General features: G+C 42.1%; 3 protein-coding genes across 3 annotated transcripts; 1 reads left to right on the forward strand and 2 right to left on the reverse strand.

Moving 5' to 3' along the window:
* Positions 1-8,042: 8,042 nt before the first annotated feature.
* On the forward strand, positions 8,043-11,317 carry dbx2 (developing brain homeobox 2; the record flags this gene model as incomplete). Its single annotated transcript, XM_080505547.1, has 4 exons — positions 8,043-8,313; positions 8,977-9,060; positions 10,751-10,935; positions 11,132-11,317. The coding sequence occupies 4 exons, from the start codon at positions 8,043-8,045 to the stop codon at positions 11,315-11,317; spliced, it is 726 nt and encodes a 241-aa protein (XP_080361673.1).
* A 1,211-nt stretch (positions 11,318-12,528) lies between these two features.
* On the reverse strand, positions 12,529-13,758 carry prl2 (prolactin 2; the record flags this gene model as incomplete). Its single annotated transcript, XM_080505549.1, has 5 exons — positions 12,529-12,738; positions 12,921-13,106; positions 13,263-13,364; positions 13,476-13,651; positions 13,749-13,758. The coding sequence occupies 5 exons, from the start codon at positions 13,756-13,758 to the stop codon at positions 12,529-12,531; spliced, it is 684 nt and encodes a 227-aa protein (XP_080361675.1).
* Positions 13,759-15,095: 1,337 nt separating this feature from the next.
* Positions 15,096-16,311, reverse strand: szl (sizzled; the record flags this gene model as incomplete). Its single annotated transcript, XM_080505270.1, has 4 exons — positions 15,096-15,406; positions 15,549-15,641; positions 15,764-15,930; positions 16,031-16,311. The coding sequence occupies 4 exons, from the start codon at positions 16,309-16,311 to the stop codon at positions 15,096-15,098; spliced, it is 852 nt and encodes a 283-aa protein (XP_080361396.1).
* Positions 16,312-20,883: the final 4,572 nt, after the last annotated feature.

Consider the following 20,883-nt stretch of genomic DNA (forward strand, 5'->3'; position numbering starts at 1 on the left):
GATACAAGCATGTTGTGTTTATCAAAGTAATCCTCTACTCTTGTGTAAACTACTCTTTCTTGTACTTTTAACATGGTTGGCATAATCATTATAGGCCTATAGTTTTGCCTGTCATTGTTTTCCCCAGACTTGTACACTGGCATTATGTTTGCCACCTTAGCCTGTTGTGGAACAATGCCAGACTGTAAGGGGAGATGAATTATGGCAAAATGGCTCAGGTACTTAATTCACAATGGCTTTAAGGATTTTACAACAAATACCATCCGCACCTGCAGGGTAGGAGCATTTCATCTTGTTAGCAATATCAGTTATTTCCATTTTACAGGTAGGTCTGAGGAAGCTTGAGCTGGCATCATTATTCACAAAAAATTTATAATTACCTTCACCACCGTCCAGGTTTTTGCCAACAGAAGCAAAGACGTGTTTAAAAGTATTTGGTAGATGGTATTTCTCATTAAGATTATTTGACTGAATTTGCACCACAGTGTCAGGGATGATTGATGGTTTACTATTGTGGCATAGTATCTCGTTCAACACCTTCCAAGATTTCTTTTGATCCCCAGAGGCTGTTTTGCATCAGTTAGTGAAGTAGTTTTGTTTGCTCGCTTGTATTAAGCTGGTTAGCTTGTTCTATTTGGTGTAGTCAGTTTTATTCCTGCTATTAGGATTGTTTCTGTATAGGTTATAAAGTTGATCCTTTTTTTCAAGGATTCAAGGATTCAAGGATTCAAGGATTCTTTATTGTCATATCAAAGAAATGATACGAAATTTGGACTCAGGTCCCGGTGAGCCAGTAATAAAATATATAGTAATAAAATATATAGAGCGTAAAATATATACAAATATACAAGAGCAGAAATGTAAGTGTGAAGTGTTTGTAGTGCAGGAAGATGAGGGAGTCTATGGAACATGGCTCGAGTTCACAAGTCTCACAGCTTCGGGGAAGAAGCTGTTCCTGAGCCTGGTGGTTTTGCTCCGAATGCTCCTCAGCCGCTTTCCTGAGGGGAGGGGCTGAAACAGTCCATGTGCTGGGTGGGTGGAGTCCTTCATGATGCAGAGAGCCCTCCCCCTGCATCGTGCTGTGTAGAGGTCTGAGGTGGTGGGGAGGCCGCTCCCGACAGTCCTCTGAGCGGCCTTTACCACCCTCTGCAGAGCCTTCCTCTCAGCGGCGGTGCATCCGCCATGCCACACAGTGATGCAGCTGCAGAGGACGCTCTCCACCGCACAGTGGTAGAAGCTCCTCAGGACGGAGCCTCCCAGACCTGCTTTCCGCAACTTCCTGAGGAAGTAGAGGCGTTGGTGGGCCTTCTTGACCAGACGGGAAGTGTTGGCGCTCCAGGTGAGGTCCTTGGACAAGTGTACCCCCAGGTACTTGTAGCTGGAAACCACTTCCACAGCTGCTCCTCCGATGTGCAGGGGAGCGGGGGGGCACCTGACCCTCCTGAAGTCCACCACCATCTCCTTGGTCTTTTCCCCGTTGATGCAGAGGTTGTTTCCACTGCACCACTGCATCAGGTGTTCCACCTCCTCTCTGTATTTGGACTCATCGTTATTTGTGATGCGTCCCACTACTGCTGTGTCGTCCGCAAACTTCACTATATGACAGCTGGGGTGTATTGCCGTGCAGTCATATGTCAGCAGAGTGAACAGGAGGGGGCTCAGCACACAGCCCTGAGGTGAGCCGGTGCTGAGGATGATGGGGGAGGAGACGGTGTCGTTGATCCTGACAGTTTGTGGTCTGTTGGTCAGGAAGTCCAGGATCCAGTTCCCCAGTGTGGGGCTCAGTCCAAGGGAGTGGAGCTTCTGCACCAGGGTCTGCGGGATGATGGTGTTGAAGGCTGAGGAGAAGTCCAGGAAGAGCAGACGGACATAGGAGTTTTTGCTCTCCAGATGGGTGAGGGTTGTGTGGACCACCGATGAGATGGCGTCATCGGTGGAGCGGTTTTTCCTATATGCGTATTGGTGGGGGTCCACAGTGACGTCGATGGAGTCCTTGATCTGAGTCATGACCAGCTCAATGGTCTTTTTTTTGGCTAGACTTGAGAATCTAATTTGTAATCCATGGATTCAAAGGTCATACTAGCATTTTTTGTTATGAGGACATCCTGTGCATTTGGAAAAAAAAAAAAGAAATAGACACAAACATGAACAAAACAAAAAAAGTTGGACTACTTCCACCCGCGACATTCCCAAATGTCCAATTTCTCTCCTTCCGTAGGCTGACATGATGGAACACCTATATACAGTAGAGAACACAAACACAATTGCTCCAGTTCATGTGCTTTATCTGATGCTCAGTTCAAACAAGTCCTCACGATCCAAAGCAGAAATTCCACCTCACGTTATCAGACACTGATATCACACATGAGACCAGAGAGAATGAATAAGGGCCCTTCAACCCTCCTCTTCACTGAATCTTTATTCTAAATTCAAAATGAAGGCATGGTGGTTTGAGAAAACAAGGCAAACAAAAATGTGTAAATAGCAAACGTGAATATCAGCCATGGTGAGGTATTCACACATATCTTTGCAAGAATTGTAATCAATGCATACCGATGCAGCAGACTCCAGTTCCTTCTGCTTCCTCTCAAACATTGCATCGTCCATTCTGTCTTTATCGACCTCTTTATGGCAGCAGTTCAGCAGCAACTTCTGAAAGCTGCCGGTGAACATTGTGGGGTGATAAAGTACAACAGATGTGGTGCGGTTTAGGCTTGGAAAATAACAACAAAAAACAATTGTTCAGTTCTTTCAATTGCCAACACTGTTCAAATCAAAATAGTAACTGCTGTTTGTGGCGATACATTGGCAACTTTTTTCTGAAAAGCTTTTCAAATATTGTACGCATGTTGCATCCTCTGCCTCTTATGTTGTGCAGTGAAACATTCGGCCTCTTGCAAACCAATTAGGTCCAAATTGACGCTAAACAAGGTCAAATCATTTGTCAAGGTTGCTGCACCCATCATGGGATTCAAGAATCCTGTGAATTAAAGTGGAAATTGGTGTGAAACAGCCCTATATAAGAGGTGTCACAGCTCTCCCTTTCCAGTTTATGAATGTGTGATTCTGTATAACGTTGATGGCTTCCCTTACTCTTCTTCTATACCATCTGTCTTCCCCGTCCTTGTGAAGAATAAAGTTGGACACCAAAAATACTGGCTGTGTCATTCAGTTCACCTGAAACCACTGAACTATTCTCAGGTTGGTGTCACTCCATTGAGTGCCGCGACTTCATAATTTTAAGTCGCACGATAAGGAATGTTTATTTTAGCCATTGGTATAAAAATTAATCAGAATTTAGTGTGCCTGGCTTTTTTTGTGACTCAGCCATTTATTTGCCTGTCTTGTAGAGCACAGACACTTTGTTGTGGTTGAAATATTTGTTTATTCGCCTTGCAACCTTTTCATCCGTGGGATGAATTACCATTTTGAAACATAACCGTTTTATCAGCAGCCATGCCATTACAGTGATGACTTTTTTTCTTCTTCTTTTTTTTTAGGATGATAAACGGTAAAATTTTAACTGAATCCTAATAAATTTCCTGCCAGATGGACATGAATTGAAGTCGTTTCATGGAGTCTTGTTCAGAGACCATCCTAAGTACAGAACAGTCTCCCGCCAATCCCTGGATCGCAGGGAAAGACTTTTGCTGGCTGTGCTAGTCTGCTGAAGTAGTGCTGACAATTGGGTACCAGCAGATTTGATTCTGGGGAGAGATCCAGAGTCTTTGTCGTGCTGAGATCCATCAATCCCGAGATTAGCAGATTAACACCAACATATTTGTCAGACCAATGTACATCCCTTTCCATATAATCCCTCACAATGCCAACAGCATGTCTTCTTTTAATTATGACTGACACAAAATAGATAATAAAAAAAAAAAAAATCCTATCTGCTTCGAGTATATTACATATCCACAGCGTGAATCTAATATACAACCACTGTGAAAAACCAAGGCTAATCTGTGGCTTTTCATGCAGTGTCACACTGATGTGTTTGAGGGCCTCCAGCCCCCTTTTCATTATTAATAATACACAATTTCTCCAGGGTCCAAACACAGGAATTGTAATTACTTTGTATTGCCCACAAGTTGTCATTTTCTAAAGTGCCATCAGGAAACCAAGCGTCATTAAAGCATGCGCTCAGGAAAGAGTGAAAAGTAATAAACGTCTACAAGTGCCAGCACCCACCTACTCTCCTGCTGTGCATGTGCACACACTCAATCTCTCAGGGCAAAGAAAGGGGGACAGTGGGAGTCTTTCCATTCATCTCTAAAACAACCAAACGACTGACACACTATGAAACTGATTCGTTTCTGTCTCCAACTACACATTAGAGGCATACTATAACCATAAACCGAATGGATATGAATGCAGCAAGGCTCTCCTGAGTGTCATTAGTTCATACCGTCATGTTAAATTGACATTTCCTGTCTCCCATCCACAAGTCTCTTAAGAAGCTTTGCTGGAGCCAGTCTCAGTGGTTTATGACTAAAGACAACCTGGACAGGGGGGGTGAACATGTCATAGGACAGAGAATCACATACACAAATGAATTCCTTTTACAAGCCAATCTTACAGTTCTTCCCTTCAAACATGTGCTTTTAGTGCCAACCACGAAACCATCAGGAATATAAATTGTGTTGAAAACTGTAATGATCTGTTAATATGCTTTATTGTTGTCTAACATTAAATATGTAAAATATACTTCAGCGACAATGGCAGTGGAAGATCTTGTATTTTCATCCACCAATATTTGATCGTAAGTTGTATTTTAACTCCTTTCACACTGCAGCTGCTCTGACAGGCAGACCAAAGATTGTGGCTTCTGCAGAGGAAGGCAAAAATAATGTGACTCAAACAATATTGGTTTTCATTCTCTCAGTGCCATCTTGTGCGTAGGGCAGTGAATTGCAACTGTACCGTCACAGTGGAGCAATACTGAGGTCAGACAGACAGTGTCACCATTGGGCTTCATGGTTAGTTTGGAAAATCACAGAATAGGACACAAACTTCTGAAGGACACACAAATAGGTAAAAACTCCATTATCCACATTGTTTCATCATGTCAATAACTGAAGCCTGCCTTACAGTATTAAAAGATAGTTTAGATTTCCAACTGTGATGCGGTGCAGAGAAAGAAAAACATTGAAATGTGATTGCTTAATTAAATTTGTTTGATAAAAAAATAAGAAAAAATAAGTTTTGCGGCCTCTCTAGTAGTTTATGCATCTACAGTTAATTGTAAATGTCATTGGATTAAGAAAGAAGCAGCTTTGTGGAGCCCATGATGGTCATCTATTATTGTGACATCATGTTGTAACAGTATTTAGCAACAGTCTGCCACTGAAACAACATCTAGTGTTTCTCAATCATAAAAAGATGATGGTCAGCCCTCTTTAAATATTGACTCATTTACATACCTGAAAACCTCAATGTACATAGGTTGTGCTCACGTGCCAAGAGTGATCATTTAAAAAAAATCACTCTTCAATAAAGAAAAAGTTTATTGCAAAGCAGCTTCAACTGGAGATAAACTGAAATCATTTTGAACGTGTCCTGCTTAATATGAATGTGCTCTTATTTGAAACACGGTCATAAGTATGTTGAACTTTTATAGACTGCCCTGGCAGTGCAGTAGCTCCACGCGGCCACTCCCATTCCTCCTGGATCCTATTGTGAATGGATGCAGTGAGCTGGCTCATTGGGCTCTCATGGTGAATGGCCTGCAGCCATTCACTCGGCATACAGAAGCTCATTAGAACTCTATAGACACACAATTGTGAGGCTCACATTAGAAACTTCCTCCTCTGGGGCACAGACACCTCACACAAAGTGCCAGTTTGCTGCTAAGCTAAGCGCATTGTCCTCCTGATTCATAGAACCTGGCCCTCCATTCACGATATTAAGTTCGAGTGGTGGAATATCAATTGCGTGTGCAATGGGCCAGTATCTTTTTAAGAGCTTTAGTGGGGTTAAAAAAGAGAGAAAGGGGATCTCAGCCAGTCTGCAGAATGCTAGCATTCAACACAGCCATTGTAAGGAATCTGAAAGAAGGGACCCCTGTTTTTTTCCCTCCATTTCTAAAAAGGGACGGACATCAAATAAATTCACATGAACTTGCTTCAGGGTGTTTCTAAGACCTACCGTTTGAGAATAGCCTAATTATACCTCCCTCTCCTGGAGTGCTCTATAGGAATCTGGCTAATTACAGAGTGGTGAATCTTAATAATGATATGCTCTTATCAATGCCTTTTAAAGTGTGGCCAAAGTCTCGTGAGACAGGGTCTACCTACAACTGTCGGCGGACACACCATGAGCTAGTGTTCCATTATCAGATGACAACTTTTCATTTGTTGCTTAAAGGTGAATTTATGAGAAGAGAAAGAGCGGTCTGAATAAGCAAAACAAACATCCACAATGTGAACGCATGAAACCAGACGTGAGCACAATGAGGATTCTTTCACAGTCTAAAGGAGATACAGTAGCACTGGAGAGCACCTCGGGCCTCCCTGCTGTTTCCTCTCTGTCATATAAACAAACGACTCTTCAGCAAACAAAAAGCTTAGGGGGGCTATCACAGCCACTGCTCTATGCGGAGCATGTTAACACACACTCGCTACACAAAAGTGGATAGTGCATGAAGACTTGCTAACACTCATCATGTGACAGAGCGCTATGCCTTCTCCACCAGTCCGAGGAATAAAACCTCAAATTTGATTACAAGCAACCTTTGGCTCCCTGGCCATCACACAATAGACTGAGCTGTCTGGGCCAATTTCCATGCTCAGCATGAGGTATCTACACGCGCAGACTGCAGCTCCCAGTCCCCTCCCCTCACACACACTCTCAATCCGTCCGGCCAGTGTGGATAGGCCTGTTTACTGTGCCTTAACTCCAGGCCTGTCGCCTCTCTTGTTGGACTCTCTATTACAATGTTGAGGATCATTAGTTACAGTGTGAAAGGTTACACAAGCCTGTCGCTGGATGCGTTTACGTCAACATTACACATATGCATCGCTATTTGTATAAGTGACTCATGAGGATCTCTTTCACAGTCACAGTCACCTGTGAATGTAAAACATGTACTGCAACAGTGACCAAAACTGAACTGGTAACTGTTCCTTTTGTCTCTTGACAGATGTCCTTAATGGCATCATGACGTCAACAATACAATAGCATTATAATGTAGCATGTTAGCTTCATGTCAAAGCAATCATTTGATATATGATTCTCAGGTATCACTGAAAATAAAGATGTAAATTTTATCAAAAATGTAAAAAGTATAACTGAGAACAATGCAGATTCCTTACAATTGCACTCAAGTTTTTTTATTTATTCATTTATTTATTTATTTAAAGTTCAGTTTCAAGCAAAGTTATTGAGAAATTCAATAAAACATTTTTTAATAAAAAAATGTAATTAAAAAAGGACCAAAAGTGATTTTCAGTCCTTTTTTTAATCCAATTGCAATGATCACTTAACATGCATATGTATTCACAAAAACATGCAGTAACAAAAAATCAAATCACATTATTAATTTGAGTCCAAGAAAAACCTTCACTTGAACGAGTTTCTGAAATTGAACAAAAAGAAAATGCTCATTGCAAATGAACGGCTGAGGGGTTTGTGTGGAGCACAATGGAGCTGCGAGGGAGGCTGGAGAAAAAGAGAAAACTATTTACTACTGGAGAAGACTGTTTGGTGCATGTTAAACTTTGGCCAGCACTTCATTGTCTCTGGTGTCTATCATTTAATAGGCTAGTTGACATAATGAATGAGCCAGACCCACCTTCTGCCACTCCAGAAAGGCCCCAGCCTTATCTGAATTGAGAACCACATTAGAGCCTCTCAGCCAATCACAACTCAGCCCCGTAGCAAACTGCAGGCCCAAAAGAGGAAGAGCAGGAGAACTTTTGTTTTCCTCAGAGTTTAATGAAGTTGGCCTGGTCACTCAGGAAAGGATTAAAGAAGAATTTAGTGTCACTGAGCTGTGACTGCTGGAGAAGGAACTCAAGTGTTTGGGTCACTGTGTGAACGGGATGGTCTCAGTTCAGAGCTGCACCAGGAGGAATATGGCCGGCTTTCCTCCCGCTTCACCAGGCTTTGGCAGCTCGGGAAAGAGCTTTCTTATTGACAATCTGTTGCAGAAACCGTCAGGGCGACCAGATGGGACGACAAGTGGACCCCTGAGACGAGCGGCATGTGAACGCCCAAGGAGAACGTGGGGCCCCGAGCATGGAGCCTACCGAAGCCCGACCCAAAGTCCTCAGCAGGTGAAAGACTTAACAGGACAACTTCTACCACACTCAGGTAAAACTTTTTTTTTTTTCTTCTTCTTCTTCTTTAAACTCATGCATAAAACCATTTTGTTCTAAACCCAAAACAATTTTAACAGATTTTAACAGTGTTCAGCTGCACTTTTACACCTAAACACTGTTTTTATTTGGACTCTTTCTCTACAATCTGAATTATGTTCATTTATGTTTGAATTTGGAGGCTGGAAGATATTCACAGGTCTTACGTCATTGTGAACATGCCAGAGTCAAGTGTGGAGAGAATTACTGGAAGGCTAGATAAAAGTAACCTAAAATACTAGTAGGATGCCGATACACAATATTTAAAGTTAAATAAAATTTGAAACCAGGAAAAAGAGGAGACAGAATCGATCTAAAAGACAATACACTTTCAGCTTTTGTAAACCAAAACCAAGAAAAGTAACTTGTTCAAAACGTGTACATTTAAATGACATGCCCCTTATAAATATTTAAAATTAAGAAGACTCTCCAATCAACATTTGTCTCTCTAACATCCTCTATCGGTTACACCGATTTGCTAAATTACACAGGCGAGGTTTGCAAATGCCCTCCCAAGTGGTCTGTGATCCATGGAAAGTCCGTTGAGAATCAGAGCCATCACACCTGGCTCTCACACGACCACACATGTGACTGTCCCCCCCCCCGTCTGTGTTTGCAGGTGTGCTGAGCAGTGTTTTCCTGCAGAGCCCGCAGTATCTGCTGGCGTGCTGCGGTGGGTCCAGCCCCCCGCCTGTCTTCTCCAGTGAGTGTTTTATGCCTCATCAGCAATGCCTCAGCTCCTCTCTAAGCAATAGCAGCAGGGTCTCCCATGCTCTCCACAGCTAATTACTGATGCAATGCCAAAGAGCTAATTCTCCGTTCAACTCTGCACAGCTCTATTCATAACCATTCACGGCTGTTTAGGACGGGAAGGAGGGGTGGGTTGCCAGGCTTTTTTTCAGAGTCCCAGAGGCCCCCCTGTTTTGTACTTGCAAATACACACGTTTACTAGCACAAATATGCAGAGCTAATAAACATCTTGTCTTCTGACATATCTACACAATAAATACCAGATGTGGATTCAGACTGCTGAGTCAAAAGAAAATGTGCAATCGAAGTTTTGAACTCAGTCAGTACATAAAAACTTTGGTTTGGAATGTAACTGTTTGACGTTTTTTTTTTTTTTTTTAATGGATTAACATTTGCCACATTATATTTACATTTCCCCCCCAAAATTAAGATATGCATTTCAACTTCAAAGTGATTCATTGAAATCCAATCTGGACCGGTGCAGAACACTTGCACCGCTGCGTGCTCTCGTAGAATTAAGTCAAGCTGTTGTCCTATACTGGTATTGTCAAGACAGCAATTGGAAGTTATTAGTTGCAGCATCCTATGATGCCTGTCAAGAGATGTGGAAAAAAACACAAATCAGAAAGTCCTCATCCCACATGTCCTCGGAGCCCTCTTAGTAGGCTGACACTTTCCCACAGCGCCCGGCAACAAAACAATGCCAACTGTGACCGTAACCAATTGGCACTTTCACTCCACCGTCCACACGCGACCTCGCTGCAATTTTTCACTGCAGCAATGAACTCGACTACGAACAAAAAAAACTTGCCCATTTCTCCGCAGAAGTGGGCTGGACGTGGAACATCCCCCGCCCATTGTGTGGCTAAATAGCTTGGTCGGACGCCCCCCCTCCTTTCTCCTGTCCCTCAGCTCTCATTCCTGCCCATTGGAGACCTCTTGACTAGGACATAAAGCATTCAATGAAAGTGACTTTTATAGACTTTTTCGAGCTCATCTTCACATACAAACTGGCTTCAAACTTGCAAGAGAAAAGATTTAGTGTTGGGCCACTGAACCATCCAGTAATGGCATTTCCATTGAACTGCCCCATTGTTGGTGTCCCACAGAGCTCTATAGTTGGCCCACTCGGGTAGACACACACGTTGCTCAGGAATGACCTGGTAATCAGCTATTTAAGGAAAGCCATTGAGCTCCAATAGAGAAGTGAGAAGCATGTCCAAACCCGTTTTGTGCTCCCTAGAGGTGGTCTATGTGCAGATTTGTCGTACAGATTAAAAAGGCACCGTTGAATGGATAGGATAAATTGTTCCACTTGACTTTTGTTGTGTGTGCACCTGTGAGTGAAGCAGCGTGGGATTGGTCCTCACAGGTCACCAAATCTCTTTTTCTCAATTGAAATGGCTTTCTAGTCTCTTTAGTCACCCCCAGTTTGTTAAACCGGGCAAATAAAAAGACAGAAATAAAGTGGAGTGAATATGACAAAAACCAAGCATCTTTGTTGAAAAATGCAGGTGAATGCAAAACCAGTTGAGTGGAGACATAGCTTAATCCTCTGTAATAGAATGAGCCAGAGGGAAGCCATGCATCACGGATAATTACCATTCTACTTTAAGATTCATTTGTTTTCATTTATTTTGCAGAAGGAGCCAATATTCAAATGTGGTCCTCGAACATAAGTCCCAAAACACGTAGAGGGATCCTCCGGAGGGCTGTGTTTTCTGAAGAGCAAAGGAAGGAACTGGAGAGGACCTTTCGCAGACAAAAGTACATCAGCAAGACGGACAGAAACAAGCTGGCGGCGGATCTCAGTCTCAAGGAGTCACAGGTAATTAAGTCGGAGACGCCACAGTCTCAGGAAAATTAACAGATTTAAATATCAAAATATGTCGTCTCAAAGCTAAAGCTAAAACTTTATCACAATTTGGCAGATCGCGATTATGTGACATGTATCATCAATAAGGATTAAAACAAATCAACTGGCTGGTGACACAAAAATACTTTTGATTCTCTTGCTGCTTTAGGTAAAGATTTGGTTCCAGAACCGCCGAATGAAGTGGAGAAACTGTAAGGAGAAGGAGGTTCATAACATCCGCTCGCCAATGGACGAGCTCATGGCCCAAGGTCTTGCTCAGGAGGAACCATCACAGACTCGCTCAAATGCCAAGACAGAGGGAGCGTCTCCACAGAAGAGCGCCAGGGACACATGAGAATGTTTGGAAAGCAAATTTCAAATGTTCTCACCACCGGAAAAAAAACCCTGAAAATAAAAGACTTCAAAACTGCGAAACATGTTAGAAGTATCAGGGTGGATTACGCCGTCTATGAAGACCAACACTAATATTATTAACGTCCTTCAATTCAAGTCACTTTGTGTTGCGTCATGAATGTAACTAGGTTCAACTGCTTGGACAATAATTGTATTGCATTTCTCTGGCTTCAGTTAGCAATTTCATGGTCGTTATACTGACACGTCTTTCCAGGAAAGATCCCCATGCTCCGATTGCAATTGCAATCAGTTAAGGCCTCAAAATGACTCATTTCACTTTTGACATTTACAAATCTGATTTATTTTTTGTTTCCATTTTTCATGTTTCAGTAAGCTTTACACTAACACTCCAAAAATAATTGGTAATAAAAGTAAAAAGTCAAATTTCACATGGCATATTTTGTAAATATTTTTGCATGATCTTTAAATGCATACATCGACTGTAAATAGTGTTTTAAAAGCGTATTTTTTTATTGTGATTAACAGTAGATTGAAACAAATGACACATTAAAGACGTGATGAAACGATGCAAACTGCTGTTTGACTTATGTCTGGTTAAAAAAAACCAAAAAACAGTATAAAGCAGATCTCCAGAAATCTTCTGTAAGGTTTTACTGAGTATGTGTTCTGCAAACCCTCTGATGAACATGTTGTACACAGAAGGTACAGTTGTACACCTGGTAAAGCCTGCATGTAGGTTGAATTATGCATATACATCGACATAAATTTACCAGGGAATAGGAGAGAATTCAATGCAAATACATTTTTCTTCAAATCTTTTCACACTGATCAAAAATTAAATGAAGGAGCACAATGACCAGATAACTGGTTAAAATATGTTGTTTCATTGAGCCTTTAATGAATTTCCTACTGTACTTCATTTACTACTTCTAAATAGGGTCCACTTAAAAAAAATGCAACACAAAGATGCCATTGAAGTCAGTTTTTATTTTTCAAAACATTATTGGCCTATTGCAAAAAAATTTAATAAAGTTGTTAATTTGCCAAGAGCGCACATGATGAATATATACAAACACAGTGGGATTATGAGCACTTAAAACCAAACGTGTAGGTAAGAGAAAAAGTAATACAGGTTGCTTTCTTATGGAATGTTTTAACTAAACCCCATGAGGATTTGCTATGACTACAGTATCAGCAGTCCAACTCAGGAAGGGTAGTGCACCTCAAAATCTGGAGGTAATTCTGGACTTTGTTGGAGTCTCTGCGGAAGCAGTACAGCAGGTCATGATGGTCCATCGAGTCGAGTTTGTCTCGTCTATAGAACGGCGAGGGAGAAAAAGGGTCCAAACTATCCGGAGCGACATAAATGACAGCGTTGCTCAACACTCCTTCTTGCTTCATCTGAGGGATGAGAAGACAAAATAATGAATGTATAGGAATAGATGAAAAAAAAAATTGTGCGAGTTAACGATAATTCTATTTTATATTTCTAACCTCATGAACAAGTAGATAGTGATTTGTCTCACCTGCATCATGAGGTGTTTAAAAAGCTTAAAAAGAGCACATTCATCTATAAAGTTTACCTTCTCAGCCATCTTTGCCACTCCGCCCCTCAGCTCCTGCACCATATCCGTGATCTCCAGCGCCTTGTTGGAGCTGTCATGGTTGAAGTTCTGATTTTGGTCCAGAGACATGCTCCAGTAGAGCTGCGACAGAGGGTCACTCCAGGCCTCCAGCAGCCTGAGAATCACTTCCGTCAGTCGTTCTCTCTGTGCGAGAAAGAAACGCTTCAATAACTTGGGAGAAGCACCATGAAAAAGTTACTTTGCCATTATTAATAAGAGCAATACAGCAGTGTTGTATATAAGTGTAGTGAAATAGAACCATATAATTGTGGAAAAATAAATAACAGCATGAACACTCACTCCTAATCTTTGAGCATTCTCTTTGTCGTCTGGTGTTATTATGTCATATGTGTGGCACCTCCGATTTCCAACAAAGTTCTTGTTAGGAAGGATATACTGCTCCTGTTCAAACACATTGGACACACTGACATCAGCACAAGAAAAATGGATCGACTGGAGAAAAATGGATCAACTGAAGATGACAAATGCAAGAAAGACAGAAAAAAGGCTTACGAATTCAGAGTGCAGGTCATTAGAGATGCCATGCATTCTTGAGGACTGTTGTATGAGCCTTTCAAAGAGCTCTGCCAGGGAAGGCGCACGACATCCAGTCTGTCCAAAAGCACATATCGGGACAGAGTTTACCCTCATACACAGGCCCAGGTAAACCAGTGCAGCAGCAAGCCAAACTAAAAAAAAAAGAGGGGGGTGGAGACAAAAAGTTTTTAGGACAGCAAAGGTAAGAAGCGTCACATCAGAACTTGAGATTTGTCTTCGCCATCTTACCTTTTGTCATGGTCACTTTGTCGTGGAGAACCAGAAGATGAACAGAGCTCTCTCATCACTTCGGTCACTTTTGTAGACGGCTCACGGGTGCTATGATGACGTCGCTGATTGCTTTGCATGGGAGGAAACTGGGAATACTCTACGCACGTCATACGCTTCGCCCAGATAACTGCTCAGCCGAGAGCAGACAAAACTAACCCACCCGGAAAAGGTATTTCACACTGCAGACTTCCTTTGGCAATTTGCCAATTCAAAGTAATGAATACACATGGAGATGTATTTAAAAAATATATAATTGTTAGGCTTGACCCCTTGTCCAATATGTTGTACAATATTTATGTAAATGTCGTTTTGAATTAATATCGGTTTAGAAAAATACAAAATCTGACTGCAAAACTGTTTGACTAATGAATACTTCCGCTTCACATCACAAACTTCATACAATGTTTATATGCCATATGATAATGCAATGACTTCAGTTACTCAACTATCCTGGAGGGATAAACTCGTCCAATTCAGATTACTTGCCCGTCTCTCCAGCTTTAGTTTAACATTCAATATTAATTTTTAACTACAAGTAAGCATCATTCAAGGCAACAATACAAATCTGGATAGTAAATAAAGCATTCAACCTACCACTTCCGAGTTGTCCTACAATCCTTTAACTGCCCTCGCTCTGTCCGAGTGAAGATGAGGCTATTCAAATGTTAAGTGAGGGATTTCTTTTCTCATTAGCACTACAGAATGGAGACATGCCAGCTGTGAATGTTCATTTAAAAGAATCTGACTTCTTTTGAAAAACTATTTTAAAGGCAATAAGGCTCAAACTCAAAGTGCTAGACTGCGTGCAAAAGATTTGGTCTCCAAATATCTTGTTAACTCAATAGCATGTAAATGACCTGACTCTTGATGAATTAAATAAGTACTGAGGGCAGTAAACCAACTTCATACATTAAATACACAATAACCAAGTTAAAATAACAAGGACAAAAAATAGGAAATTAAAAAAGTAGTTTTATAGAACAAATACTTTATTTACATTTAAAATTCACACAAAAATCCACAATTTCCATTATAGAAAATATCTACTATGAATTTACATTTATTGTTATGTACAGGTTTGAGTGCATTCCAAAATGTGTGTTCATGAAATAACTTGAGCTGCTGAGGGGAGGAAACAGTCATCGTCTGAATCCAGCTCTGCTCTTCACAAAAGCCAGTGAAAACTCACCGACAATAAACTCATTGATCTTTGTCCATCATCACGTGCCTGGAGAGAGAAATCGGAAGGCATTTGTCCACCTGGGATCGTACTCTGCCAAACACAGATCCAACTCCTCCAAGTGTTTAGCATCTGCGATGCTTCCATTTACGAATGGCCACGGCAACATTTGGGTCCTTTTTGTGCCAGGGGAAGACACGGATGAGAGCCAGAGTGCCATCAGGCAGTACAGAACCGGTCAGAACATAAAGCTGTGACCGTCCCGGACGCACCAGGGTGTTGGCACATCTGAGGTTGATGAGGAGCCACTGCTGGAGGAGATGCCGGGTGTCATAAGGCAACAGAGGTCCCTGACGAATAAACTCCACCCGCCCGTGGATCTCCATTTCCGGCTCTCCTTTGGGTAGGCGAATACGGTGAAGCTGGGCCGTGACAGCTGAGATTGGGTGGGGAAAGAAAAAGAGAGAGAGAGAGAAAAAAGAAGCAATTATTATGTGCAAGCATAACAGTGATGAGACAAAATAGCTGAGAATGAAGCTCAGGACTGCAGTAGAACTTTCCAAAAGTTTGAAACATACCAAAGTCAAAGTGGCAGAAGGCATTCAGGACTGTTCTCAGTGAAGGAGACCCGTCCACTGACGGACAGTTTTGACAAGCTGGTTTCGGTAAATCTGTGTAAAAAAACAAAACCAAAACCACTGATTACTACAAGTTACCTGCAGTGATTATGGAAACTGAAAAGAGAAAGAACATGGGAAGACAAGATTTCTGTGTACAGCGAGTTGGTCACTACCTTTAGCGAAAGGGTTAAATGTTGAATGGGGAGAGAGACACATGTCATCTTCAGCAGGAAACTGGTCGCAGTCAAGAGCTTCAGGCCAAGGGTGTCCCTGGCAGGCAAGCACCGGGGCACAACTGTCCCTCACTGCCACACAGAGACTACGGCAGGGCTGGATAAACCTGAAAACAGAAAACGAAACATTAAAAACTGACCCAAAAAAAAGCATCGGTTAAAGAGAATTTGAAAGTCCGTGAAGGTTTTCCAAAGAAAAAGACTCACGTGTCAAGGCAGACTGGAGCAATGAGAGAGCAGAAGAAGGCCTGAGCCTGAGCGTGGCAGCCCGTCTGCAGCAGTGACCTCCACTCTTCTGAACGTGGCACGACTTCACCTTCCAGGTTACTGTGGCCCAAGAAATTGGGCAAGCGCATCTCTGAGTATCCGACACCTTTACACACCGTCATCTGGGTCGGGATGGCGACGCATCGAGTGGTCTGACCCATGTCGAAAGCCAGCGAGGAGCTCGCCAGGACCACCAGACTCAAAGTAAAGAATGCAGCCATAATAAAGAGCGACGAGGATGTGGAGAGTTTAAGGTGAGCCGGGGAGCTTCGATTGTGGATGCTTGCTGCAGGTCGGCTGTCCTTGAATGACACCTCCAACAGATGCAGCTTGCTTTATATACAGATCAGCCAGGCCCATCGTCTCTAGGTCTGCTACCGATCAAAGACCCCGAGACGATGCATTTGGAGACAACAGCTTGTTTTGTGACAAGCGCAGACAGGGGGGTGAGGGGGGGTGGGGGGTCTGAGGGGTGTGAGCAAGGGGTGGTGGTGGTGGGGGGAGAGACAAAAGGAAATCAAACCAACTTTCAAAAGGTGGAGGCTACTTATAGTTTGTATTATTCACTTTTATGGGCCAGCGAGGTAAAATAATGTTGTTTGATGTTGTTTAAAGTGTTTGAAATCATATGTCAGAAAAAAAAGAAAAAAAAATAGGATAATTGTGGGTTTATATTGTCCATCAACTGTTTTACTGTTAACTGGCAGATAAGTGTGAGACAAATTCAATAAAGAGGTTTTACTTTTCATCTGTGAAAGTTGCCTCGGAAGAAGCAGAGGTTTGTCGTAGACAGACAGCCAGTCTCCTTCATATTGCGAGACTCTTTCATGTCATGCTGCGTGCTAATTGGAGGGTTTCATCAGCAGAGCCTCCAGTACTCGTTAGCAAAGGAACGTCTCTTCTGGCACACCTACGCTTTGATCTGCCAATAACAAACTCAAATCCACATACAAAACGCTATCAGTCTGCCTTTTTGGCTTATCTATTTAAGGAAAGTGCAGGAGACGTTTTCCCCCCTCTGGCTACTGCACATCGTGCTCCACTGACAAACACAGAGCTCTGCAAGGAGTTAATAGATTTTCAGGGGGAGGTCATGGATGTCTTCTCAATAAAAAAGGAAATATACGTCCATTAATTTCAGATATCGAACGGAAAAATATAGTTTGAAGGAACATAACAGTTTTTGAGTTCTAAAATAAAGCAAACCTGCAGCATCTAGCAAAATACATGATTTATTTCCACACACACAAATTATGGTAACATTATAGATATATATATATATATATATATATATCTCCCACTGGAAAAGGCAGAGACCCCATCTGGAGATGCTGGCACTTATTTGCCTCCTCCCGTCTCATTTATGCATCTTCACGAATAAAAGAACTACATTAAGAATTCACTGTATTTGTTCGAATGACGTCTCTCTTCAGCTTTAGTTATGCGTGCAACACTAATTGATGCCTCTGGGCCTTTTCAGGACTGTCGCTCATGAATTACAAGTCTCCATCCCAGCCAGACTGCTGCAGTCATTCTGGCTTCAGAGACATTCAAACCCACCGACACACAGGCTCAATTTCTGTTACTGTTTACCAGCCCTCTCTGCAGCAGAGATAATGTACATGGCACTCAGCTGGACCCAGTGTATCCAACTTTCACAGCACGAGCTGATGGGTGCCAGGTGAATCCAGTTCAGGTAGAGTACAAGCCACAAGGGGGACTAACAGGGCAATTAGAGTTATAGACCAATTTAGGGGAGCAAACGTATTGAACAAGCTCCCCCTGCGAGGAGCCCTGCGGGGGTCTGTTGTTGGGCCTAATAGCTGCCCTGTAGACACCGTGTCTGTCATGGTAATGTGTCGCCAACCACTTCATAGTTACTGTAAAAGTAATAGTGAGGTGAGAGCAGTGGTTGGGCAATAGTGTTTAAAAAAAACATAATATAACCAAAGCGACTGCATAACACTTGGAAGTCACAGTGTTGCAACTTGTGACGAGTTCACATTTGGGAAGTTTGATCCAATTCAACTGTTATGCAATAGCTTGGTTGGTGATCATTGAATAAATGTGAAGGTCTGATTTCAAATCGCTGTCAACCAGTGCAAAACTGCAAACCCGGACAACTGGTCCACATCAATTTTTTTTGCTCCAGCATTATTGATTTGAAGGATTGGATTTCCAAGTATATTTAAGACATTTGGAAGGATTACTAATGGTATCCGACTCAAAAACATGAAATATATCAATATATGTGACACAATAATAAAGTTAAAACGCCACTTCATAGAAGACGGCTGCGAGTGATGCATTCAAGTGCTCATTGTGTTGGAAGCTGCTTTGTGACACGTTAACGAGCTGCAGGGTTCATACAGTGGCAATATTACATGCTTTTTCAGCATTATTGCATGTATTTGATGGCTTATTAAAGGTTTGTGTCATGTTTTCCTCCTCTGAACTGCCGTAAGCTCTTTATTTGGCGCCGCCATCTTGGATGTTTTGCGCTCTTCTATTGGACCAGCAGCTTAAATGGGACTCAAACACAGCGTGCACAACAATACCATGACGCCAGTAAAAATAGTGCCGACTTAAAACACTGGTTTAAAAAAAACAAAACAAAAAAACTGGGGGATCACAAATGGAGAACTTTTGACATCTAGCTCAGGACTAATATATCTTTGCAACAGTGTAAAGACATTATAGTGTCTCGATGTCAGAGTGGGATAATGCCACTTTGCAGCTAACCGCTTTGAGTGATGCGTCATGTGCATCACGTAAGCGTGTCTTCTGATAGCGACTTTAAATGATAAACATGATAAAAATATGACTGATAGTCATTAGCGAGCTGGAACGTGCAGCACAGCACACAGCAGTGCTGAAGTTTCGTAGGGGGGGGGAGGAGGGGTGAGCAGCCCAACCGTTAATCTGGGATTCTAAGACAACTCGTCCACAAAACTGACATACATGTGTAAAATCAGATCAGTGTTGCATCAAAATTCACTCAACTTATTATACAACTCCCTCATTCTTCCATATCCGACATATGGTGTGGAAATAACGAAAACTTTTTCACTTCATAAGAAGGCCATTAGACTCAAATGAAGCCGATTATGCTCCAACAAATAAAAACAAAACAAATAAATAAGAAAAACAAAGTCTACCATATCAAAAATGCTAAAAATACACAATAGTGTCGACCTTAATACATTAGCATATTTTTGTGTCAAATACACTTAATAATCCTTCCAAATGTGTCAAATATACATTTAAATCCTATCCTTCGAATCAATAATGCTGAAAGAATGAGCCGTGGACAAGATGTCTGGAACAACATGGACGAGCTGTCCGGGTGTTGCAGTTGTGTGGACAAGTTGTCCAACAATCCCTGCACCTTACTCCGCTTCCTTCGATCGACTGCATCCACAGTGCACATCTCTGCATTTCAGAAACTTTTACACGAAGACCAAATGAGATTGTGACTCATTTCCGTTGTAAATAACTTTAGATTGTCGTTGAAGACATATACGTAAATACATGTCTGTATTTATAATGGCTATCATATGGTGGGATCGCTTGTCTTTAATCTGGTAGCAGACTGGTATGTTGCAATCGTGCTTCATTACCTTGTTCAGAAACATTTCAGACAATAACGCTAAAGATTTGGTCTCACTTTTGAAGTACACAAATCATATTTTCTCAGGGGCGTTTCTCCCTCTGTGGTACAGGTCTGTCTCCAGAGGTGGAGTGGGGCAGCAGAACAAACACCTGAGACACACATCAAAGGCAAACGTGTGCTCGGGGGGGGGGGGGGGACTGGGTGTCTGAGGTGGGCTCCCTCGCAGCACAGCAAACTTCAGATAAAAGCGGTCTCCTCCCAGAGCATAAGAGCCTCATTAACTTAGGAGACTAAACCCTCTTTTGGCTCTTTTCTCTTCCACACCCCCCCCCCCCCCACCCCTCAAGTCACACCTGCATCCTGCTGGGCTCCAGCAGGACTGATGATCCCCATGTAGACTGCATATATAAATAGCACTCAATTGTGACATTGAGTCCTCGGAGCCTCACCAGCAGACGCTGCGACACTGAGGTTTGCAGACAACTTGGAGACTACATGGACACAATACATGTCGTTGCCGCCTTGTATGGTTTTTGTTGTTGTTGTTTTTCTTTGTCAATCTTAACCGGGGGCCAGAGCACTAAAAAGTTTCTCCTGGAAAATCAGGTCAATGCCGTTCAAATCATTTTTAGTAGCATCATTGTGCGTTCTTTATGGAGTCAATAAAACTACTGCTATGATGCAATTCTTGGTAAATTTACCCATAATTTGAATCTCACGCACGGTCAAGCACATCAACAAAATGCAAAAATAATTGGACAGTGTACATATGCGTCATCTTTATTTTCACCCCCAGTTTAACTGCAAATGAAAGAAGGTAATTTTATTTTCAAGCTACATTTCACCTAGGAACGGTCAATACAGATGAGCAAAGAAAAAAATTTAACTGTAACGCTGACGTAAAGAACAATAACATCTTCCAGTCATGAACTCTCCTGCTCTGTGGAGGACCAAAAAACTAAACACTCTTCGGGTGAAATCAGAAGGAATTCCTTTTTTAAATTACATTTTACTCCAACATCAAAATGCGGAATACATTTTACCACGGCACCTAGTCTAACTTAGGCTTCCGGGCAACATGCAGTCCCCAGTCTACATTCTTTACTGGCAGTGCACCAAGACCTTAAAATTGATAAAGTTGTTTGCTTAATTTACTTCGACGACACTTGAACCCGAAATC

Source organism: Blennius ocellaris (assembly GCF_963422515.1).
Source record: "Blennius ocellaris genome assembly, chromosome: 11".
NCBI classification, from domain to species: Eukaryota; Metazoa; Chordata; class Actinopteri; order Blenniiformes; family Blenniidae; genus Blennius; species Blennius ocellaris.